Genomic DNA, 23,856 nt, shown 5'->3' on the forward strand with positions numbered 1-23,856 from the left:
TTAGGAGCTATTTTGCCAACTATATGCCAACAAACTTAACAATCTAAGTAAATATATGAATGTTTACAAAAATATAAATAAAACTTAACAGAAGCAGAAATAGAAATTGAATGAGCCATCAATGAACTCCCTAAGAAAAATATCCCAGGAACAGATCAGTTCACAACTGAATTCTACCAAACATTCAAAGAACAAAAAATTCCAATATTATATAAACTATTTGGAAAAACAGACAAAGAGGGAGTCCTACCAAATTCCTTTTATGACACAAATAATGATATCTAAACCAGAAAAGGCTAAAACAGAGAAAGAAAAACATACGCCAATTTCTCTAATGAATATTGATGCAAAAATTTTTAATAAAATACTAGTAAGGAGATCACAGCAATATGTCACAAAGATCATGCACTCTGACCAGGTGGGATGTATACCAGGAATACCACGGTCAATTCAATATTAAGGAAACTATGAGCATAATTAACCATATCAATAACAATACCAACAGAAAACTGAATGGGGATAGAAAAGAATATGCCTTTTTCTTGAATTTAGAAAGTCAGCAATATTACATACATCTTACTCAGATCATAATGCAATAAAAATTTTGTCCAATAAAGGACAGTAGAAAATAGATAAATTAATTGGAAACTAAATATTCTAATTCTAAAGAATCAGTAGGTGAAAGAACAAATCATATAAACAATTAACATTTTCATTAAAAGAATGACAAGACAACATATGCAAATTTATGGGATGCAGTCAAAGAAGTACTTAAGGCAAATTTTATATCTCTAACTAAACTCAGTTATCAATAAATAGGGAAAGAGAAGAACAATGAATTGGGCAAACAACTAAAAAAAATAGAAAAAGAGCAAATTAAAAATCTCCAAATTAAACACCAAATTGGAAATCCTGAAAACCAAAGATGACATTAATAAAATTGAAAGAAAACTATTATACATAGATAGAGGGCACAGGACCAAGTTAATAGGAAGACATGACACTTAAAAGGTGAAATTTAAGAGGTGAGAGAGGAATATAATGAGAGGAGATGGAGAGAAACAGAATGGGATAAACAATCTCATATAGAAGAAGCAAGGGAAAATGGTTACAATGGAAAGGAAGAATAAGAAGGCAAAGGGGAATGGGTCAACCTTATTCTCATTGAATTTGGAACGGGGAGGGAATGACACACACTAAATAGGGTATCTCACCCTACAGGAGAATAGGGGGGAAGGGGATGAGAGGGGGGACGATGGAAGGGAGGGCAGGCTGGAGGGGAGGGAAGTTGGAAGCACCCACTTTTGAAAAGTTACAGGATCAAAGTAGAGAATAGAACAAGTGGGTGGTAGGACAGGAGGGAGGGAAATATAGTCAGTCTTTTACAATATATCTTCTATCTTAATGTTTTGCATTAGCTACACATGTACAACCTATACTGAACTGCATATCTTCCCAGTAAGGGTGGGTGACAAGGGAGGAAGGGAATGAATCTGGAATTCAAAGTTTTAAAATCAAATATTTAAAATTATACACACACACACACACACACACACACTATTATTAATACTTTTTTACACGTAATTGGGAAATAAGATATACAGGCACTATAGCATAGAGATCCACCATGCCCTACTGGGAAAGTCAAAAGGGGTATAGGAGAAGACATGAGAGAGAGCAGATTGGAGGAGGGGATATCCTGTGGGACTGCTATTTTAGGGTGGGGGTAGGGGAAAAATTGGGAGGAAATTTGCAACTCAAAATCTGGCGGAAATGAATGATGTAATTCAAAAGTTAATAAAGTATTTGAAAAACGAAAAAAAAAATTAAGTAGAATAAAGGGGGAAAAAAAAAAGGAAAATTTCCCAGAAGTAGTCTGTCAAGAGATAGACTAAAAATCACTACACTCAGGGAGGCCAGGTAGCACAGCGAGTAAGACCACCGGCTCCAGTGTCGGGTTGACCTGGGGATCGAATCCCGGGCTCAGACACTTAACACCCACCCAGAAACACCTGGCCGTGTAACCTTGAGCAAGTTACTTAACCCCAATTGCTTAGGGGCTGCCAGGTGGCTCAGCGAGTAAGAGCACCGGCTCTAGTGTCGGGAGGACCTGGGGATCAAATCTGGGCTCTGATACTCAGCACCACACCCAGAAATAACTGGCCGTGTAACTTTGAGCAAGTTACTTAATCCCGATTGCTTAAAAAAAAAATCACTACACTCCACCAGACATCTCCAGGAAGAAACATCAAATTCAATTCACCCAAAGAGATTGGTATCATACTCCAAAGCTTCATTGATGGAGAGAAATTTATAAGTGATTAAAAAGAAAACTATCATTTATCAAGCTATTTCAGTTGGAATTTAAAAGGATTATTCATCCATCACAAGAAAAGAAAGAAAAGAAAAAGAAAAACAAAGAAACTGTGTTTCTAGAAAGGGGAAATTTAAATTAAATGCAAAATGTGCCACCTATTTAGATTAAAAATAATATTTGAATATTAAATAACCATTTTTACAGAAAAAAAGAAAAGAAAACTATTGTCCTAATAAATAAAACTAGGAGCTGGTTTTATGTTTTAAAAAATATGATAAATATTTTAATAATATATATATAAAATATTATTTAATGATAAATAAAATGGCTAATTTGATTTAAAAAAGAAAACCAAATTGCCACTATCAGATACGAAATGGGTGAATTTGCCACCAATGAAGGAACAATTAAAACAATTATTAGAAGTATTTTGCCCAATTATATGCCAACAAATCTGACAAAATTGAAACAAAATCAATGAATATTTATGAAATATAAATTGCCCAGATTATCAGAAGAGGACATAATATACTTAAATAACTCCATCTTGACAAAACAAATTGGTCAAGCCATAAATACACTCCCTATAAAAAAATTCGCAGGGCCAGATGGGTTCACAAGTGACTTCTACCAAACATTTAAAGAACAATTAATTCTAATAAAATATAAGCTATTTGAAAAATAGGCAGAGCCCTAACAAATTCCTTTTACAGAACAAATTTGGTACTGATACCTGAACCAGGAAGAGCAAAAACAGAGAAAGAAAACTAAAATCCAATTTCTCTAATGAATATTGATGCAAAAAATTTAAATAAAATACTAGCAATATTAGATTATAGCAATATATCATATAGATCATACACTATGATCAATAGATAGTATTTATACTAGGAATGTAGGGCTGGTTTAATATTAGGAAAATATCATCATAATTGACCATACTAATAACAGAACCAACAGAAATCATATGATATCACAAAAGATATGGCAAAAGCTTTAGACAACATACATCACCCATTCCCTTTAAAAACATAGGGAATATAGGGGTAAATTGAATTTTTCTTAAAATGATAAGTAGTATCTCTTTAAAAGCATCAGCAAGCATTATCTATAACAGGAATAAGCTAGAAGCAATCCCATTAATATCAGGGGTGAAGCAAGGATGCCCATTACCACCACTATAGTTCAATACTGTACTAAAATGTTAGCTATAACAAAAAGTAGGAAAAGGAATTAGAATAAGCAATGAGGAAACAAAACTATTACTCTTTGCAGATAATATGATGGCATACTTAAGAGAATCAGAGAATCAACTAAAAAACTAGTTGAAATAATTAACTTTAGAAATAATGCAAGATATAAAATAAATGCACATAAATCATCAGCATTTCTTTCTATTACCAACAAAATCCAGTAAGAAAAACTAGAAAGAGAAATTCTATTTAAAATAATTGCAGATAATATAAAAAACTTGGGATCATACCTGCCAAGACAAAATACAAAATATTACAAAATACCTTACACAGAAATTGTCAGATCTAAACAAATGGAGAAATATTAACTTCTCATGGATAGGCTCAGCCAGTGTAATAAACCTGATAATTCTACCCAAATTAATTCCAATCAAACTACTAAAAAATTATTTTAGAGAACTGGAAAAAAAAAGAAAATTCCTCTGAAGGAACAAAAAGCTAAGAATATTAAGAGAATAAAAAAAATATATTGAAGGAAGGTGGTTTAGTTCTATCAGATCTCAAACTTTACAAAGTAGTAATCATCAAAACAATCTGGTACTGGCTAAGAAATAGAGTGGTAGGGGCGGCCAGGTGGCTCAGAGAGTAAGAGCACCGGCTCCAGTGTCGGGATGACCTGGGGATCAAATCTGGGCTCAGATACTTAGCACCACACACAGAAATAACTGGCCGTGTAACCTTGAGCAAGTTACTTACCCCCGATTGCTTTAAAGAAAAAAGAAAGAAAGACAGAAAAAAAGAAATAGAGTGGTAGAGCGGTGGGATACATTACATACACAATACACAGGAGTAGATGACCATAGTAATCTAGTGTTTAATGAACACAATAATTCAAACTTCGAGGGCAATAACTCACCATTTGATAAAAACTGCTGGGAAAACTGGAGACCAACATTTCACACTGTATACCAAGATAAGCTCAAAATGGGTACATGATTTAAACATAAAGGGTGATACCATAAACAAAATAGAGGAACATGAAATACTTTACCTCTCATATTTGTGAATTTGTGACTAAGCATTAGCTAGAGAGAATTAAGGGATACAAAAATGGATAATTCATGGCTCTAATTTGGGTGGGGTTTTTTTTTGCAAAAATACTGGAGTGGTTTGCCATTTCCTTGTTAAGTGACTTTCCCAGGGTCACACAGCTAGTGTCTGAGGTTAGATTTAAATCACAACAATTAGTCTTCCTTAGATTAGTCCTAGCACATTAAAAAGATTTAGCGCATGCATGTGTGCATGCATGAGCGGGTGCACGCACGCGCGCGCGCACACACACACACACACACACACACACAAACACTCCAAATGCACCCAAGTTTAGAAAAAAAGGAAACTGAGGGGAAAAAATTTTATAGTATATATCTCCGACAAAGGACTTATTCCTCAAATATATAGACAACGGAGTAAAATTTTTAAGACCACAAGTCATTCCCAATTGATTGATGGTCAAAGGATATGAACTAGGAGCTTTTAGACAAAGAAATAAAAACTATATATAGTCACCATTGAATAAAAAAATGCAAATTAAAACTGGTATGAGGTACTACCTCATAACTATCATACTCACTAATATGACAAGAAAGGAAAATGATAAATGTTGGAGAGTATGTGGAAAAACAGGGACACTAGTGCATTGTCAATTGAATTGGGAACTAATCAAACGATTCTGAAGAACAATTTGGAACTTTGTCCAAAGGGCTACAAAACTGTGCATAGCCTTTGACCTAGCATAGCACTATCAGGTCTGTATCCCAAAGAGATCAAAGGAAAAGGACCTACTTCTATGAGTACTGGAAATTGAGGAAATTCTCATCAACTGGGGAATGGCTGAACAAGCCATATCATATGATTATAATGGAATGCTACTATGCTTTAAGAAATGATAAGTAGCTCCACATCCAGAGAAAGAACTATGGAGTCTGAATATAAATCAAAGTATACTATTTTAACTTTTTTTGTTTCTTGTTTCTTCTTTCTCATGATTATTCCCCTTTATTCTGATTCTTCTTTCACAACATGACTAATGTGGAAATATGTTGAATATGATGTACATATATAACCTCTATCAGATTGCTTGCCATCCTGTGGAAGGGTTAACGAAAGAGAGGGAGGGAGAAAAAAATTTGGAATCTGAAATCTTATAAAAGTGAAAGTTGAAAATTATCTTTATGCATAACAGAAACAAGTTAAATAATATTAAGTGACAAAAAAGAAAGAAATGACAAGCAGGATGCTTTCAGAAAAACCTGGGAAGACTCATGACCTGATGCAAAACAAAGTGAACAGAACCAAGAGAACACAGCAACAGAAATATCGTATGATGATTAACTGTGAATGGCTTAGCTATTCTCAGCAATACAGTAATCCAAGACAATTATGAAGGACTTTGATGAAAAATGCAATCTATCTCCAGAGAAAAAAATGATGGAGTCTGAATGCATATCAAAGCATACTTTTTAAACTTTTGGGGATTTTTTTGAGGAGGGATATCTTTTCTTTTGCACAATTGGCTCATATGGAAATATCTCTTACATGATTACAAATAAATAATCAATATTAAAAAATGTTAATTGTTTTTATATGTAATTGGAGGAAAAAATAAAAAATAAACCATACAATTTTAAACAAGCATCTGACCTTTTCTGTCAGTACATTGTCCAAATTCTTTTGTAGTTTGGATATCAGACTTTCATACTCTGAAAGCTTTTCTGTATTTTCCAATAGTTCACCTTCTAAACGACTGTTTTCCTAGAGAAAATTGAAAATTGCATTGAGAAAATGTTTCTCTAACTGGTGCACAAAGTCCTATAAGGTATAAACTACTGCTTATTAATAGAATTTCTTCCATTTTGAAATGAGCTAAAGATATATATAACCATTGACACTGGGTTTCAAACATCTGACAAAAACCTAATCACAATGGGGTTTTTTGTTTTTGTTTTGTTTTTCTGTTTTTAGAAACGATAACAATGGTAGTAAGCAAAGATTTGTAGCCAGAGGAAGATATGTGTGTACAAAGAATCTCTGAGTAAACCAGAACACAAGTCTGGCACCCAGAAAAGGCATTCTTTTTTTTTTTTTAAAAGCAATTGGGGTTAAGTAACTTGCTCAAGGTTACACGGCCAGGTGTTTCTGGGTGGGTGCTAAGTGTCTGAGCCCGGGATTCGATCTCCAGGTCTTCTCAACACTGGAGCTGGTGCTCTTACTCGCTGTGCTACCTGGCCGCCCCTAGAAAAGGCATTCTTGAGACCTACTGTGGTTGCTCCACGTATTTGGCTACCCTAAAAGAAAGATAACATGACAACAGTCTTCTAATAATGACCTTTAGGTACTATCCTGAGCAAGACTTAATAATTTTTGTCTCTGTGTCATAAAGTGAAGTTTATGAATCCTTCCTCAGAATAATGTTTTTAAGTGCAAATAACAAAATACAAAGGATTATAAAAGAAATCAATTATATTTTCATACAATCATCAAATACTTTTTAACACTAAGTTTATAAGCCTAGGTTAAGATTCTTTGATATAGAGCAACTATAAAAATAACTATAATGTCCAATACAAAATTAATTTACAGTAGGCCTAATGAAAATCAAATGTCATAATAAATATTATAATGGAATGCTACTGTGCTTTAAGAAATGATGAGTAGATCATAATGAGATAATAATGTTATAGAAGAAAAAAATGCTAGACTAAGAAACATGAAACCTGTATTCTAATCCTGCCTCACATACTTACACTAGCTTTTTGTTAAGGAAAAGTCACTTAACCTGTCAGAGATTCAATTTCCTCATCTATAAATGAGGATGATAATGTTTCCTCTACTTACCTCACAAGGTGGCTATGAAAAATGCAGTCTACAATTCTTAAAGTGCTATATAAATGTCGATTATTGTTACAATCAATAATAATGATATGAGTAGTAGCTACAGTAACAGTAGTAGTAGTAAATGGTGGCCAGGAAACAATGGTATTCATGAATGTTGCCCAGAACAAGCTAGATTCTATAGGTCAAACAGAACTTTATTAAGCTAATTCATTTGTGTAATGTCTGGTTAAAAATATATATGGCCTATAAAGTCCCAAAACACCTTGACTAGAGGAAGAAAAACTGGTAAAAATAAGCTTGCTTTATTACAGCTGAAAACACTTGTCAAAGGTTAGAGAATAAGAGATAATAATCTGCATTTTGTTACTATTATTACTTTGGTAATCTTACTTATCCTAATCTTCATAGCTAAAGGTGTAGAAGCTCTATTATTTCCAAAGTACTTTTGGCAAATAAAACCCATTCAGCTCTAATATATTTTAATTTCATAGCCCAGAATTGGAAAATGAAAAGAAAATTCATGCACTTCAAGTACTTTATAAAAATCCAAGCATTCAAGACACTGGTCAGGGATAGACACAGGCTACTTGATTTCACTGACATGGACAACTCTGAATGAGAAAATTTCCTTCTGCTAACATAGGAAGGCACATTCTCTGCAACTTCTGACCTTAGAGGAATGCCTAAGCCAATGAGAGCCTAAGTCAAAGGGATTTGTCCCAAGTCACACAGTATAATTCAGAAATTCTACCAGAATCCAGTATTCAAAATGTATCTGTCTACAATGATAGGTCAGTGAATTAACTAGATGTTTCACTTGAGAACTATGATGGGAGAGAGAAGAAGAGAAAAACAGAACACTAATTACAGGCAGAACCAAGATCTAAACAGGCTACTCTGCCACCTATAAGTTGTGGCTCTACAATTCAAGTCTGAAGAGAGATGACTAGATTTCATGCAACAACTAAAAATAATCAGGACGGATACCAATCCAAAACTATTCTCTTCCAGATTAAATGTCTTCTACTAGGAACTTCCTTCTCTGTAGAGCTGGGGCATTATGGGTATGTGATCCAAGACAATTACGAATGACTGATGAAAAATGCAATCTATCTCCAGAGAAAGAATGACGGAGTCATTTGATGCATATCAAAGCATACTTTTTAAACTTTTGGGGTTTTTTTGAGGAGGGATCTCTTTTCTTTTGCACAATTGGCTAATATGGAAATATCTTTTACATGTGTATGTCAGATTTTTGGTATGTTGCTTAGTTCGACTAACTGTTCTCTCTCTGTCCCCTTTTTCTTTTTTAAGATAAAGGATTTCTTTCTTACAAGGGGAACAGAACACTGGGAAATGCAGGTGATATGGAAAGAGAGCAAGAGATTACTTTTTTTTTTAAGTCTTCTCCAAAAAGTACCTATATCTCAGAATTAGGGGAGAGGAAGAATTTATTTTATATTATGCTAGGAAACTAAGTGACGTACTGGATAGAATCTAGGAGTCAGAAGACTTGAACTTGAATTGCTTCATACTGTATCACTAAACCTAGGCAAATCATTTCACCTTTCTTATCCTTGGATTCCTCATCTGTAAAATGAGGGTAATAATAGTACCTGTATTACAAGACTGTATCAAATGAAATCAAATACATCTAACTCTTTGTTAACCTCAAAGCACTACAGAAATGTTGGCTATTTAATTTGGTTTTTTACCTTTAGAGAGAAAGTAAGACGGTCCCGAATGTAGTTCTCCTCAGTTTTCACCTTTTCCATTTCCTGTTCCAGTTCCAAATGCTGTTTGCCTACCTGCTGCAGGATCTGTTCTCTCTCTTTTTGGATATCATTCTTTAAAGATGCTACCTTTTCCTTGTATACTTCCTCCAGTTTCCTACATACAAGAGTTAACAATAAGCTGCTATTAAATGCTTACATCGTCATCTTAAAATCATATAAATGTAAAAGACAAAATTAAAGAGATGAAAAGGACCTTGAAATAAATCACCTAATCTCCTCGCTTTCCTTTAGACCAGGGGTGGGGAACCTGTGACCCCAAAGCCACATGTGGTCCTTTGACTGAATTCAAATTTCACAGAACATATCCCCTTAATAAAAAGATTGGTTCTGTAAGATTTGGACTCAAATCAAAGGCTGTACCAAAGGATCTAGAAGGCTACATGTGGCCTCAAGGTTCCAGGTTCCCCACCCTTGCTTTAGACAGTGATATAAACCATTACAATGGCAGCTAATATATCCTACTTTATTCAGATAATTAGGCAGCAGTTCTCTAAGGTTTTCTTTTTTTACCAATACAAACAATGCCTTCTGATGAAGCTGTAGGTGAAAGGTTCGAGGCTACTAATGTTCTTACCTGAGGTTATATTCATATTGGCGTTCTATGGCAGCATGATGGTCATCTACTTCAGAGGCCATTAAAGACTTTAGCTTTTCAGCTTTTTCAAGATCTGACTGCAACTTCTCTTTTTGTCTGGCTACTTGGTCAATTTGCTCCCTGGAGAAAAACAAACTGAGTTAAAGTTAGACCATACCTTGGCAAATTCCCTAACCCAATAGCATTTATAATTTCTCAACCCCAAAGCCATTATCTCAATGGCCTCATATACGTGCTTGTTTGGGTAACAAAAAGTCATCATTAAGAATATTTCAGAATTTTCTTTACAATGCAAAGAGAAGTCTCCATCTGCATATACTTCATAGCTTCTTAGTACAGAAAGGGTACCCAACCAAAGAGCTGCCATATTTGCACACAGAATATAAGATACTATATAATAGTTACCTGAACAAATTACTAGATAAAAATTTGTTGTAACGGGACAAATTTTTAGTTAACTCACAACAAGTGCCTGATCTCAGTCTTGAAGCTGGCCAGGGCTGCCTGATGCATGCCATTTTTAGTGATTAAAAGCTCATTTTCTAGTGCCAAGGTCAATTCCATTAAGTTGACGCTTCCATCAAGGCTGAAATCCAAGGCCTAGAGATCAGTAAAATATCATCAGTTGAAGACAGCTAATGATCCTTTCTCTAGAGAGTAAAAGAAGTTTACACAAATTTTAAGAGCTAAATTTTTGGTTCACACATTAATGACTACACTTCTCTAATAACTAGACTGTTAAAAAATCACCACAAATATGAAGGAAACCTTAGTAAATATATTAATAATTCATTTTTGTGAGTATATATCTGTACCTCACCCCCAACTTTCCTTCCACTATAATAGGTCTCTCATTCCTCTTCCTGTGAAATAATTTATCCCATTCTAGGTCTCCCTTCCCTCTTCTCCCAGTGCAATTCTCTTTCTTACCCCTTAATTTTGTTTTTTGGGGCTATCATCCCATTAAAGCCAATTTACACCTGTACTTTCTATCTTTGCATATTCCTTTCAATTTTAATTTTTTTTCCTCAGAAAGAGGAGAGTTTATTCCAGAGCTGATAAATGAGCATGAGGGAAATATTTACATAGCTACCCCAGAAACTCTTCAACCCCTTTATAAAAACTGGTAAAGAAAAACAAATTATAAATCAGACATTTCAGAGAGGATTGTAGGTAAGGGAAAGACAGGCCCCTACATCCAGGATGGCTCTACAACTTGATCTAGGAGAGGGGAATAGGCAAGGAAAGGGGCAACTCTCATTCTTTCCCATTCCTATTCAGCCTTTCCCTCCCTTCCATTGCGAGACCCAAAGCTTAAGGGGTGCTTGGCAGAACCACTCAGACCAGCAGCTATCACAGACAGCTATGTCACACTTGCCACAGAGGCAAGGGCCATGTGGCAAACAGAGAACCCCTTACAACAGGTGGCAAAAAGCAGCTTTGAGAAGTCCACTTTCTTCTCCTTGAACACAGCCTGGATATCTTGGGACTCTTCTTAAAGCCTTCTGCCATCTGGAAGTTGGTGAAAGGCATGTTCAAGGGGCCAGGGATGTGGCCAGGTTCCAGGTCTTTGCTATCAGGCTCAGGCTCTGTTCCCAGGCACCTCCCCTAGGACTGGGAGTCCACCGTCTGGAAGTACTTGGACTCAAGGTTTTCCACTATTTGCTTATAGGTCTTAAGTACGGACATCTCAAGTGTGGCTTTGAAGACGATGGGGTCACAGTTTGTGGTTTCCAAGGTCACCAGGTGCCCCTTCTGCAGCCAGTTTTGGAAGCTCCCATTAAGCTCCAACACGGTGCAGTGGCCAAAAAACAGAAACATCCACCAGCCATGTGGGCCACAGAAACTGCCCAAATCATCACCATCACATACTACCATGTGTATGTTGTTGTGCATGGCCAGGTGGCCCACATAGCTGGAGAAGGCAGGCTGACTGGATAGCATCATCTTGTAGGGAGACACCTGGTCCCGGAACTCCTGGATGCTGAAGAATGCAACTGGAATGTGGTGCTCCTGGTATTCCTGGAGGGCATTGTGCTGCCAAGGTGGGTACCAGGATGTGTTGAGCACCCACAAGCCCAGGCCCAGCTTCTGGGTGCAGACCAACTTGGTCAGCCACTTGGAAGACACCAGAGCTGGGTACAGCACCTGGTGTGCCATGGCTGGAGCCTAGAGTCTTCTGCCAGGAGGAGGAAGAAGCAATAAACAGGGAGAGCTATCACAATCGATAGGAGAAATGCAAATTAAAATAATACTGAGCTTCTAACTCATACTTACTAGATTGGTTGATAACAGAGAAAGAGAATGACAAATGTAGGAAAAAATGTGGGAAAATTGACACTAATGGAATGGAATAGTTGGTGGAATTCTGAACTGATTCAACTGTTATGTAGAGCAATTTGGAACTATGTCCAAATATGCCCAAAGCACCTTTTTCTGTTGGTGAAGAATTGGAAATTGAGGGGATGCCCATCAACTGGGGGAAAGGCTGAACAATTTGTGGTATGACTAATGACAGAATGCTATTGTGATATAAGAAATGTTGAGTAGATGCTTTCAGAAAAACCTGAAGATTCTTACATGAACTGATGCAAAGTGAAATGAGCAGAACCAGGAGAACATTGTACACAATAACAGCTATATTGTAAGACGATCAACCATGAAAGACTTAGCTTTTCTCATCAATACAATGATCCAAGACAACTCTAAAGGACTTAACAATGAAACATGCTTTCCATCCCCAAAGAAAGGATGAATGGAGCCTGAATACAGATCTTAGCATAGCTTTTTAACTTTATTTTTCTTGGGTTATTATTTTGGTCTATATTTTCTTTTACAACATGAATAATACAGGGTAGCGAGGTGACGCACTGGCCACCTAAGTCAGCAGGACCTGAATTCAAATCTGAACTCAGACACAACACAAAAACTAGCCCTGTGATCTTGGGCAAGTCACTTAACCCCAATTGCCCAGCAAAAAGCAAAAAAATATAAAAACCATGAATAATACAGAAATATATTTTGCATGATTATACACATATAGCATATAGCATATTGCACGGAACTCAATTTTTAAAAATGAGTGTTGAAATTGTTTTTATACAGAATTGGGGAAAAACAAAATATTAAAACTTTAAAATAGTAAAAATTTACTAGATAAAAAAGCTGCAATGGCAAAAATTTCTCCTATTGAGATAATAATACGATTTCATTAGTTTTGTTATTAACAGAGTCAATTATGCTGATATTTTTGTGAATATTAAACCAATCCTGCATTTCCTGGTATAAATCCCACCTGGTCATAGAATATGATCTTTGTGAAATATTTCTGTAACCTCCTTATTAGTATTTTATTTAAAATTTTCACATCAATATTCATTACTGAAGTTGGTCTATAGATTTCTTTCCTCTGGCTTAGCTCTTCCTGGTTTAGGTATAAGCACCATATTTGTGTTGTAAAAGGAATTTGGTAGGACTCCTTTATCAACTTTTCCAAATATTTCATTGAAATTAATTCTTATTTAAATGTTTGGTAGGATTAACTGGTAAATCCATCTATTATTGGGAATTTATTTTATTATGGAGCTGATTGATGGCCTGTTCAATTTCTTTTTCTAAGATAGAGTTATTTAAGGATTCTATTCCCACTTCTATTAATCTGGGAAATTAATAATGTTTTATAAATATTCAGCGATTTCACGTAGGTTTTCACATTTACTGACATACAACTGGGCAAAAGAGCACTTAATAATTGCTTTAGTTTCACCTTCATTGGTGATAAATTCACCTGTTTTGTTTCTTATCCTGGCAATTTGCTTTCCTTCTTACATTTTTAAAATCAAATTAACCAATGATTTATCTATTTTTTTCATAAACGAAACCACTAATTTTATTTAATAGCTTTACGGGTTTTCTTGCTTGCAATTCTATTAATGTTTCTTGATTTTAAGGATTTCCAACATGGTGTTTAACTGGGGATCTTAAATTTTTAAATTTAATTTAATTTCATTTTATTTTATTTAAATTTATTTACTGTTAGTTTTCCAACACTCAAATCCACAAATTTTTGAATTCCAAATTCCACCCCATCCCCACCCCATAGCAGCATGCATTCTGACATAGGCTCTACAAAGACCTTCGCATTAAACATTAGAGAAATTGAAAAGAAGAATTATAACCAATTACCTAGAAAGAAGGAAAACAAAACAAAGAGAGAGAGAGAGAGAGAGAGAGAGAGAGAGCAAGAAGTTTGCTTAAATCTTCATTCAGACTTCAGAATTCTTTCTCTGGATGTGAATAGCCTTTTCCATTATGAATCCTTTGGAGTTGTCTTATAACCTTGTATTTCAGAGGAGACTCCAATATATCAAACTTAGTCATCACAGATACTATGTGACTGTAAGGCTGTACAATGTTCTCCTAGTACTGCTCCCTTCAGTTAATATCAATTTGGTTTTTTGTTTTTATTTATGCTTTTTGGAGGGGGGAAGGCAGGGCAATTGGGGTTAAGTGACTTGCCCAAGGTCACATGGCTAGTAAGTGTTAAGTGTCTGAGGTCAGTTTTGATCTCAGGTCCTCCTGACTCCAGGGCCAGTGCTCTATGCCAACTAGCCATCCCCATCAGCATCGGTTTATATAAGTATCTCCTGGTTATTATGAAGTCTGTCTGCTCCACATTTCTTATATCACAAGAGTATTCCATTATATTCTTATTCTATAACGTGTTTAGACATTCCCCAACTGATAGGCATCCCCTTGATTTCCAATTCTTTGCCACCACAAAAAGAGCTTCTATAAATATTTTTGCACATATTGGTTCTTTCCCCACTTCTATGATCTCTTTGGGATACAGTCCTAGAAGTGGTATTGTTGGGTCAAGGGGTATGCACATTTTTATAGCCATTTGGTATAGCTCCAAATTGTTCTCCAAAATGGCTGGATCAGTTCACAACTCCACCACCAATGCATTAGTGTTCCAATTTCCCCCCATATTCACCAGCATTTATCATTTTCCTGTTTTGGCAGGTTAGCTAATCTGACTGGCAAGAAATGGTACCTCAGAGTTATTTTCATTTGCATTTCTCTGATCAATAGCAATTTAGAGCATTTTTTCATATGCTTATAAGACCTTTAATTTCTTCCTCTGAAAATTTCCTGTTCATATCCTCTGACCATTTGTCAACTGGGGAACAACTTATATTCTTATGAATTTGACTCAGTTCTCTGTACATTTTAGAAATGAGACCTTTATCAGAGATACTGGTTATAAAAATTCTTTTTTTTTTTAAGCAATCGGGGTTAAGTAACTTGCGCAAGGTTACACGGCCAGTTATTTCTGGGTGTGGTGCTGAGTATCGGAGCCTAACCCCACGTCATCCCAACACTGGAGCCGGTGCTCTTACTCACTGAGCCACCTGGCCAACCCTAAGCAACTGGGGTTAAATAACTTGCTCAAGGTTACACAGCCAGGTGTTTCTGGGTGGGTGTTAAGTGTCTGATCCCGGGATTCGATCTCCAGGTCATCCCGACACTGGAGCCAGTGCTCTTACTCGCTGTGCTACCTGGCCGCCCCTGTTGTAGAAATTCTTTCCCAATTTTTTACTTCCCTCCTAATGTTGGTTACACTGGCTTTGTTTGTAAAAAATTTTTCAATTTAATGTAATCAAAATTATCCATTTTGCATTGTGAAATACTATCTATCTCATGTTTGGTCATAAATTCTTCCCTTCTCCATAAATCTGACAAGTAAACTATTCCTTGCTTTCCCAGATTGCTTATAAATAAATCTTGAACCCATTATACATTACTTTGCCATGTGGTATAAGATACTGGTCTATGCCCAGTTTCTGCGATGCTATTTTCCAGTTTTCCCAGAAACTGTCAAATACTGAGTTCTTATCCCAGAAGCTGGAGTCTTTGCGTTTATCAAAAGTAGATTACTATAGTCACTGACTACTGTGTCTTGAGAACCTATTCTATTCCACTGTTCTACCACTCTATTCCTCAATCAGTACCAAGTCATTTTGATGACTGCTGCTTTATAATACAGCTTAAAATCTGGTATGGCTAGACCATCTTCCCTAGCATTTCTTTTCATTAATTGCCTTGATATTATGGACCTTTTGTTCTTCGAGATGAATTTTGCTAACTATTTTTTCTAGCTCTATAAAAGAATATTTTGGTAGATTGTTCAGTATGGCACTTAACAGATGAATGAATTTAGGTAAAATAGTCATTTTTATTGTATAACCTTGACCCAACCACAAGAAATGGGTATTTTCCCAGTTATTTAGATTTCACTTTAATTCTATGAAAAGTGTTTTGTAACTGTATTCATATAGTTCCTGGGCTTGTTTTGGCAGGTAGACTCCCAAATATTTTATAATGTCTACAGTAACGTTAAATGGAATTGTTTTTCTATTTCTTACTGTTAGGTTTCATCAGAAATATAGAGGAATGCTGAGGATTTGTGTGGGTTTACATTATATCCTGCAATTTTGCTAAAGTTGTTAATTATTTCAAGTAAATTTTTACTTGATTCTCTAAATATATCATTATATCATCTGCAAAGAGTGATAGCTTAGTCTCTTCCTTGCCTGTTCTAATTCCTTCAATTACTTTTTCTTCTCTTATTGCTACAGCTAACATTTCTAGTACCAAATTGAATAACAGGGTTGATAGTGGACACCCTTGTTTCACCCTCAATCTTATTTGAAATGTATCTAACTGGGGCAGCTAGGTGGCACAGTGAATAGAGAGCACTAGACCTAGAGTCAGGAGGATCTGAGTTCAAATCTGACCTCAGACACTTAACACAAAAACTAGCCTTGAGCAAGTCATTTAACCCCAATTGCCCCACCAAAAAAGCAAAAAAAAAAATGTATCTAGCTTATCACCATTACATATAATACTTGCTGATTGTTTTATGTAGATGCTACTTATTATTATAAGGAAGACTCCATTGATTCCTATGCTTTCTAGTGTTTTTAACAGGAATGGGTGTTGCATTTTGTCAAAAGCAGTTTCTACAACTATTGAGATAATCATATAGGGAGTTCAATGATGGCTTGTACAATTTCTTTTTCTGAGATGGAGTTCTTGAAGCATTTTACTTTTTCTTCTCTAAATTTGGGAAACTTATATGTTTGCAAATATTCATCCATTTCACTAATATTGTCAAATTTATGGGCATATAATTGGGCAAAATAATTCCTAATTATTGTCTTAATTTCCTCTTCATTGGAGGTAAGTTCACTCTTTTTATTTTTGATACTAGTAATTTGGTTTGCAGTATTTCTATTTTATTTTTTAATTGGGGATTATCAGTTTGATCTTTTTCTAGCTTTTTCAGCCATGCCCAATTCATTGATCTTCTTTTTCTCTATTTTATTCATGCAAGCATTCAGAAATATAAAACTTTTAGAGGTGACTGAATTTATGAGTGATCTCAGGTGAGTCTCTGCTTTCACACCATCATCTTGGCTCTGGCCCCTCTAAATTTATTCTTTTTCAATTTCAATTCAATTTTTCAATTTCAAATTCAATTTTTCAATTTTTCAATTTTTTCTTTTGGGTTTTTTTAGTTGCATGCCCAATTCATTGATTTGCTCTTTCTGTATATTACTGATGTAAGCATTTATAGAAACAAATCTTCCAAGTACTGCTTGGGCTTCAACCCATAAAGTGTGGGATGCTTTCTCATTCTTGTCATTCTCTTTAATGAAATTATTGATTTTGTTTTTGATTTGTTCTGTGACACACTCATTCTTTAAAATTAGATCATTTAGTTTCCAATTAATTTTACTCTGTTTCCAGTGCCCCTTATTGAATATAATTTTTATTGCATTATTATCTGAAAAGAATGCATTTAATATTTCTGCTTTAATGTATTTGGTTGTGAGATTTTTATGGTCTAATACATCAACTTTTGTGAAGGTGTCATGTACTGAAAAGGTATAGTCCTTTCTATTCCCATTCAATTTTTTCTCAGAGTCTAACTTTTCTAAGATTCTATTTCATTTTCTTCTTTCTTTTTTATTTTTTGGTTGGATTCATCTAAATATAAAAGGGGTAAGCTGAGGTCTCGTACTAATATAGTTGTATTGTCTATTTCTTCCAGTAACAAATTTAACTTTATCTGTAAGAATTTGCATGCCATAGCATTTTGTACATAATGCTTAGTACTGATATTACTTAATTGTAAATGTTACTTTTTAGCAAAATGTGATTCCCTGATTACATCTTTTAATTATATCAGTTTTGGGTTTTGATTCATCAGATCATAAATGCTACCCCTGCTTTTTTAAATTCAGCTCTAGTGTAACACATTCTGCTCCAGCCCCTTACATTTACTCTGTTTATGTCTCTCAGCTTCAAGTGTGTTTCTTATAAACAAGACATAGGACTCTAGCACTTTATGAGTGCTTCAATTTTGTGAGTGAATTCATCCCATTCATATTCACAATTACAAATAATGTTTATTTTCTACCATCCTACTTTTTCCCCATTTGTTTCTCTCTCCTTTCATCCTGTCCTTTTTCACCATAATTTTGCTTCTGACCACCTTCCCCAATTCAATCTCCTTTCTAACTTTCTCTTATCTCTCTCTTCTGCCTCAAAATAGATTGATTTCTGTATCCAACTGAGTGAGGATGTTATTATCTGTTTGAGCCATTTCCAATAGTTTAACCGTTGCCCACCCACCCACATTTTTCCTTCCACTGTAAAATCTCTTTCACAACTCTTTCTTGTGAAATAATCTATCCTATTCTACCTCTCCCTTTCTCTTTCTTCTAATACAATCCTATTTTCCCTCTTAATTTTATTTTTGAAATATCTTCTCTTCAGAGGCAACTCTCACCTGTACAGTCTGCCTATGTACACTCTTTCTAATTGCCTCAATTAAAAAAAAAAATTCTGAGGAGTTAAAAGTATGATCTTCCCATGTAGAAATGTAAACAATTTAACCTTACTGAATCCCTTATGATTTTCCTTTCCTGTTTACCTTTTTATGCTCCTCTTGAGTCTTGTGTTTGAATGACAAATTTTCTATTCAACTCTGGTCTTTTCATCAGGAATGCCATAAATTATTCAATTTCATTAAATGTCCATTTTTCCCCAGTTTTGCTGGGTAGGTGATTCTTGGCTGTACTCCTAGCTCCCTTGTCCTCTACAATAGTATATTCCCAGACCTCTGACCTCTTAATGTAGAAACTGCTAAATCTTCTGTGATCCTTACAGTGGTTCCATGATCTTTGAATTGTTTCTTTCTGGCTGCTTGTAATATTTTCTCCTTAACCTGAAAGCTTTGCAATTTGAGTATAATAATCCTGAGAGTTTTCATATTGGGATCTCTTTCAGAAAGTGACTGGAGGATTCTTTCAGTTTCTATTTTACCTTCTGGTTCTAAGATATCAAAATGGTTTTCCATGATAATTTATTGAAGGATGATGTTTTGTTTTATATTGGCTTTTAGGTAGTATAATAATTCTTAAATTCTCTCTCCTGGATCTATTGAGCTTCTATTATTTCTTGATGTCTCATTCTACACTAAGGGATCAAAAGTCTTGCAATATGACATTCCGGAGGTCAAAGGAGCTAGAATTAATACCAAGAATCACCTATGCAGCAAAGCTGAGGATAATACTTCAGGAGGAAAAAATGGATGTTCAATGAAATAGAGGACTTTCAAACATTCATGAAGAAATGATCAGAGCTGAAGAGAAAATTTGACTTTCAAACACAAGAATCAAGAGAAGCATAAAAAGATAAACAGGAAACATGCAATGTAAAACCCCTGCAGACCTTCCAGCTCACAAAATGGGTGGGTTGGGGGTGTCCTCTCATATCTCTTCACTTATGTCCTAAAGATCCATGTAGGTGATAAATGTAATTGAAATATTGCTCCATGGTAATAATTCTCCTCCATACCTGACTGTGTAACTTATGACTACCCTTTGCCCTCCTCCATGGCTATTTTTCCCATCATTTGCTATGAAATCTCTTTTTGGGATTAATACCCTCCTACTCTTTGGGTTGCCAATTGCCCTCAAGACCACTTATCCTTTTTCTTATGCAGTCAGATGAGTGCCCTCTCTCTGAACACGAAATCCCACTGTAATGTTCCCATTTCCATTTATGGAATTTTTTGTTTCCCCATAGGAGTATTCTGTTAGTGTGATTATCACCTGCCACTGAAACAAGATCTACCCATTTCTTTCGCCATTTCAGTCCCTCTTCACCTCCTCACACATTTTCCCTTAGATCTTCTTCCTGAGAGATAACAGGAATTATTTCCCCTTCATTGTTAACCCCTAGAATTTATTAGGGCACATTATATATACTTCTCTTTTTCTTCCCCTTTCATTTTTATGTGTCTCCCTATTCTGCAATGCATTTTCACCAAATATTGATATGTGTGCACACACATGTTCACCTGTAGATGGTTTAATGTTTAGTCTATGAAGTTTTCAGGTTGTTTTTCAAGCAAAACTATTTCTGCTTTTACCTTTGTTTTCTTGTATAGTTTTAGAAGGAAATATTTTAATGATCTTTCTATTGTTATTTTACTATTACTATTGTTACTCACTCTATGTGTATGTCAAGAACTTTTTAGTTTTTCTTTTTTTCAAAGCTAATTTGTTTTGTTATCCGCACCTTCCTTGGTTCCTCTATTTCTTTACTCTTCTGGTATTTCTGTTGTCTGGGGAGTTTGAAAACAACATCTTCTGTTACAGTTTTCTTTGTATGAATGATTGGAAAGCCTCCTTTTTTAAACATCTTGGATTTTTTTTTTCATTAGTAGTTAGACTTAGGCTTGCAGAATATATTATCTTGGACTTCTTCTACAGCTCTTGTGATCTTTAAAACTAATGTTTAAATTCCTTCCTGCAGTGTCTAGTCAATACAGAATAAGTTTATGCTATCCATGTCCTTTCCTTTATATCTGAGGTTCTTTGTACAGGTTCCTTACAAGATTTGTTTTCTGTCACTGAAATTATAAAATTTAGCCAATATAGTTCTTAGAATTTGAGGCAAAGGTTGGTTTTTTTTTTCTTTTTCTTTTCTGGAAGAGTTCATTGGATTCTTTTGATTGGCATTCTGTTTTCTGTGTTTAAAAATTCTAGGCAGTTTTCTTATATAATTTCTTGTATTGTGGTATTCAAGTTTGTTGTTTTTTGTGTGCTTCCAGAAGACCTAAAATCCTTAGGTTGTCTCTATGCATCCTGTCATTTAGAACAATGTTTTGCTTCTGTAAAGATCATGTTATTTTTTTTTTTACATTATTAGGAGATTTTTTGCTTCTCTTCTTCCAGATTTTCCTTCATTTCTGTGTATTTGCATTTCCAATCAGTAGTTCTCTTTTTTTCCCCTTTGGTGAGATGTCTCACTGTGGAACACTGAAGTTATCCTATTCTGATTTTTATTTCTACTATGAAGGCCATAAATTCTGTTTTAACACTAATATTTTCCCTTAAATCCTTTGGGAGAATGCTACTATAGCTCCAAGCTCTCTTTGGAGCCCATAGTGTTATCTTCTTTATTGGTAATGATTAATTTTCCTTTTTTTTTACAAAAACTATTTACAGATATTTGAACTCATTTTGTTGATCTAAAGGCTATATTCTCTTCTATTTAATACATTATTTTCTCTGATGGTTTATCTACTTATCCGAAATTTTATTCCTCCTGAAATCTTGGGTAGCTTTATTCCTTTTTTCTGTTCACTTTGGGACTTCTCCTTTGACATTGGCTCTCTAGGGACTGGATCCTAAATCTTTCATCCTCCTCCCTTGCTGGGCAATTCACTGGCCTCAGTCCCTGCTCCAAGTGATATCCAGGGTGACAGATCTGACATTGGACAGAAGCCAGTCCACTTTCCCTCAGGCTTAGTGGAGTATTACACATTGAATGGTATCCTAATTCTACTTCCTCTTTTCCTCATTGTTGTAACACAGAATGCTCCCATGCTACAACTTCAGCCAGAGCAAGCTTTTCATTTTCTATGGTAAAGGAAAGAAGGGGGCAGGCAAATTTGTCTAATATAAGCCTGTGGGTAAATTTGTGCAGTCCTACTAAAGTATGGTGGCCAGTGAGGGAAGAGGCACTGAATGAGGAAATTAAGTGTTAGGGATGGGCATTCTCTGCAATTAGTTCATTGAGTTTTTGTCTTGACAGGATTCTTGGTGTCTTAGAATGTGAAAAAAGCTGAAATTGCTTTATAAATTCCTAATTTGGAGAGATCTGTGAGGTTATGAAGATCAGAGAAAGTGTCTTATTCCCTCTCTTGCTGATCACATGACCTGAAAGTCTGCTAGTATAAATAACCACCATGCAAAACATCTTATAATTTGCTAAAAAGAAATTAGAAGACAGGGGCGGCTCGGTGGCGCAGTGAATAAAGCACTGGCCCTGGAGTCAGGGGCACCTGAGTTCAAATCCAACCTCAGACACTTAACACAAAAAGCCTAGCCTTGTAAACTTGGGAAAGTAGCTTAACCCCAATTGCCCCATCTTCCCTCCTCCAAAAAGCAAAAAGAAAATAAAAGAAATTAGAAGACAACAACAAAAAAAGCATTCTTATGCATAATTTGCTAATTATTGTCCCAGAAGGTATGCTATATTGGAATTGTTCATCAATACAGTGTATTAATTCAACCTCCCTTTGAAAGAAGAGACAGAAACCACTTACCTCTAAACTTTTGAAGGAAATAATCAATCATGGATGGTTATGAACCCCTTATATTTCCTCCAAAACTTGACCCTCTTCCAAACTCCTCTATTTCTCTTATGTCACCTCAAAAATTCCAGTAATTTTTGCTTCCTCCCTGTCTCTCACCCCTGATATCCAATTATTTGCTAATTTTTAGATATAGTATTTACCTTAGCAATAACTCATCCATCTTTTCCCTCCATACTCATATTGCCACCACTGTGCTAGTCTAGTTCTTCTTTATAGCTAATCTGTACTGTTGAAATACCCTCTTCACTATAACAAATGACATTTATATAATGCTTAAACATATGAAGATTGTCTTTACATACCTTATTTTGATCTCTATCTTTAGTTTTCCCCAATTCATTCTTCATATAGTTTCCAAAATAATTTCCCTTAAGTCCAAGCTTGATATGTTACTTGAATACTTAAAAGACTTAACCCCTTTTTGTTTCCAGGATAAAATGTTAAAGCCCTGAGAACACGACATTGCAGCTTCAACATACCTTTTCATCCTTATTTTGAAAAGGCACTGTTGAGTAACAGAAAACTGACCTCAGAACCAAGAAGATTTTAGTTTTAAGTCTTCCTCTTTAATAGAAAGTGGATACATGACCATGCACAAGTACATAACCACTCAGTACTCTAAGGCATCTAAGAATATAAGCACTACAGAAAAGATTTAGCTATGGTAGTTTCCTTACCTGGGAGTTTCCTGTACTAATGAAGGCGTAACAGTCCCTCTGCCTATACTATCCCTTCCACACGTTCTATATTTAGGACAAACTTGACTACTAGTGTTAATCATTCTGTAAAGTCTTTCCTGTCTCTATGCATTTGCATAAGTTGTACCCAATACCTGAAGTATCCTAAATTACCCTACTGTCAAAATCCTTCTCTTTTTTCAAGTACAGCTTGGGTGCCACTGGTTCCATGAAAGCTTCCCTGTTTCTCTATCTAGCTGGGAGAGATTTCTCTTTCTTCAAATTTCTTATCAGTTTGTTTAGATCTCTTCTGAGATCTTAGCTCTTCCAGTTTATATTAAATTTATTTATAAATTTTTTTGCTTTTATTTATTTATTTTTGTTTTGTTTTTGTTTTATTTGTTTTATTTTATTTATTTTTTTATGCTTCTACATCAAACTATCAACTGCTTGAAAGTAAGGACTGTTTTTCATCTTTGTATCCTCAATGTCTAGTACAGTATTTTGTACATACACTTAATAAATAATTATCAAATAAATTAAATAATTATTAAGTAAAAAGAAGAGTTTGGAAAATCATTCTCTTATGATGTTTCTTTAATGATGCTAATTTTTTCTTTTTTTTCAGTTTGCTGACTT

General features: G+C 35.1%; 1 protein-coding gene and 1 pseudogene across 7 annotated transcripts in view; both read right to left on the minus strand.

The window, feature by feature from the left end:
- Positions 1–23,856, minus strand: part of NIN (ninein) — a 199,541-nt gene that overhangs the window by 87,046 nt on the left and 88,639 nt on the right. For all 7 annotated transcript variants that reach the window (XM_069091950.1, XM_069091948.1, XM_069091947.1 and 4 more), the window contains 4 exons: positions 10,262–10,398; positions 9,778–9,918; positions 9,123–9,297; positions 6,214–6,324 (listed from right to left, as the gene is read on the minus strand). In XM_069091950.1, the coding sequence (XP_068948051.1) occupies positions 6,214–6,324; positions 9,123–9,297; positions 9,778–9,918; positions 10,262–10,398 (564 nt within the window). The remainder of the gene's footprint in view (positions 1–6,213; positions 6,325–9,122; positions 9,298–9,777; positions 9,919–10,261; positions 10,399–23,856) is intronic.
- Positions 10,405–23,852, minus strand: LOC138164273 (thiosulfate sulfurtransferase pseudogene; annotated as a pseudogene).

This window comes from Petaurus breviceps, unplaced genomic scaffold (assembly GCF_028583685.1).
Source record: "Petaurus breviceps papuanus isolate PSGF00001 unplaced genomic scaffold, PetGlider_PUasm1.0 189, whole genome shotgun sequence".
In the NCBI taxonomy this organism is placed as follows: domain Eukaryota; kingdom Metazoa; phylum Chordata; class Mammalia; order Diprotodontia; family Petauridae; genus Petaurus; species Petaurus breviceps.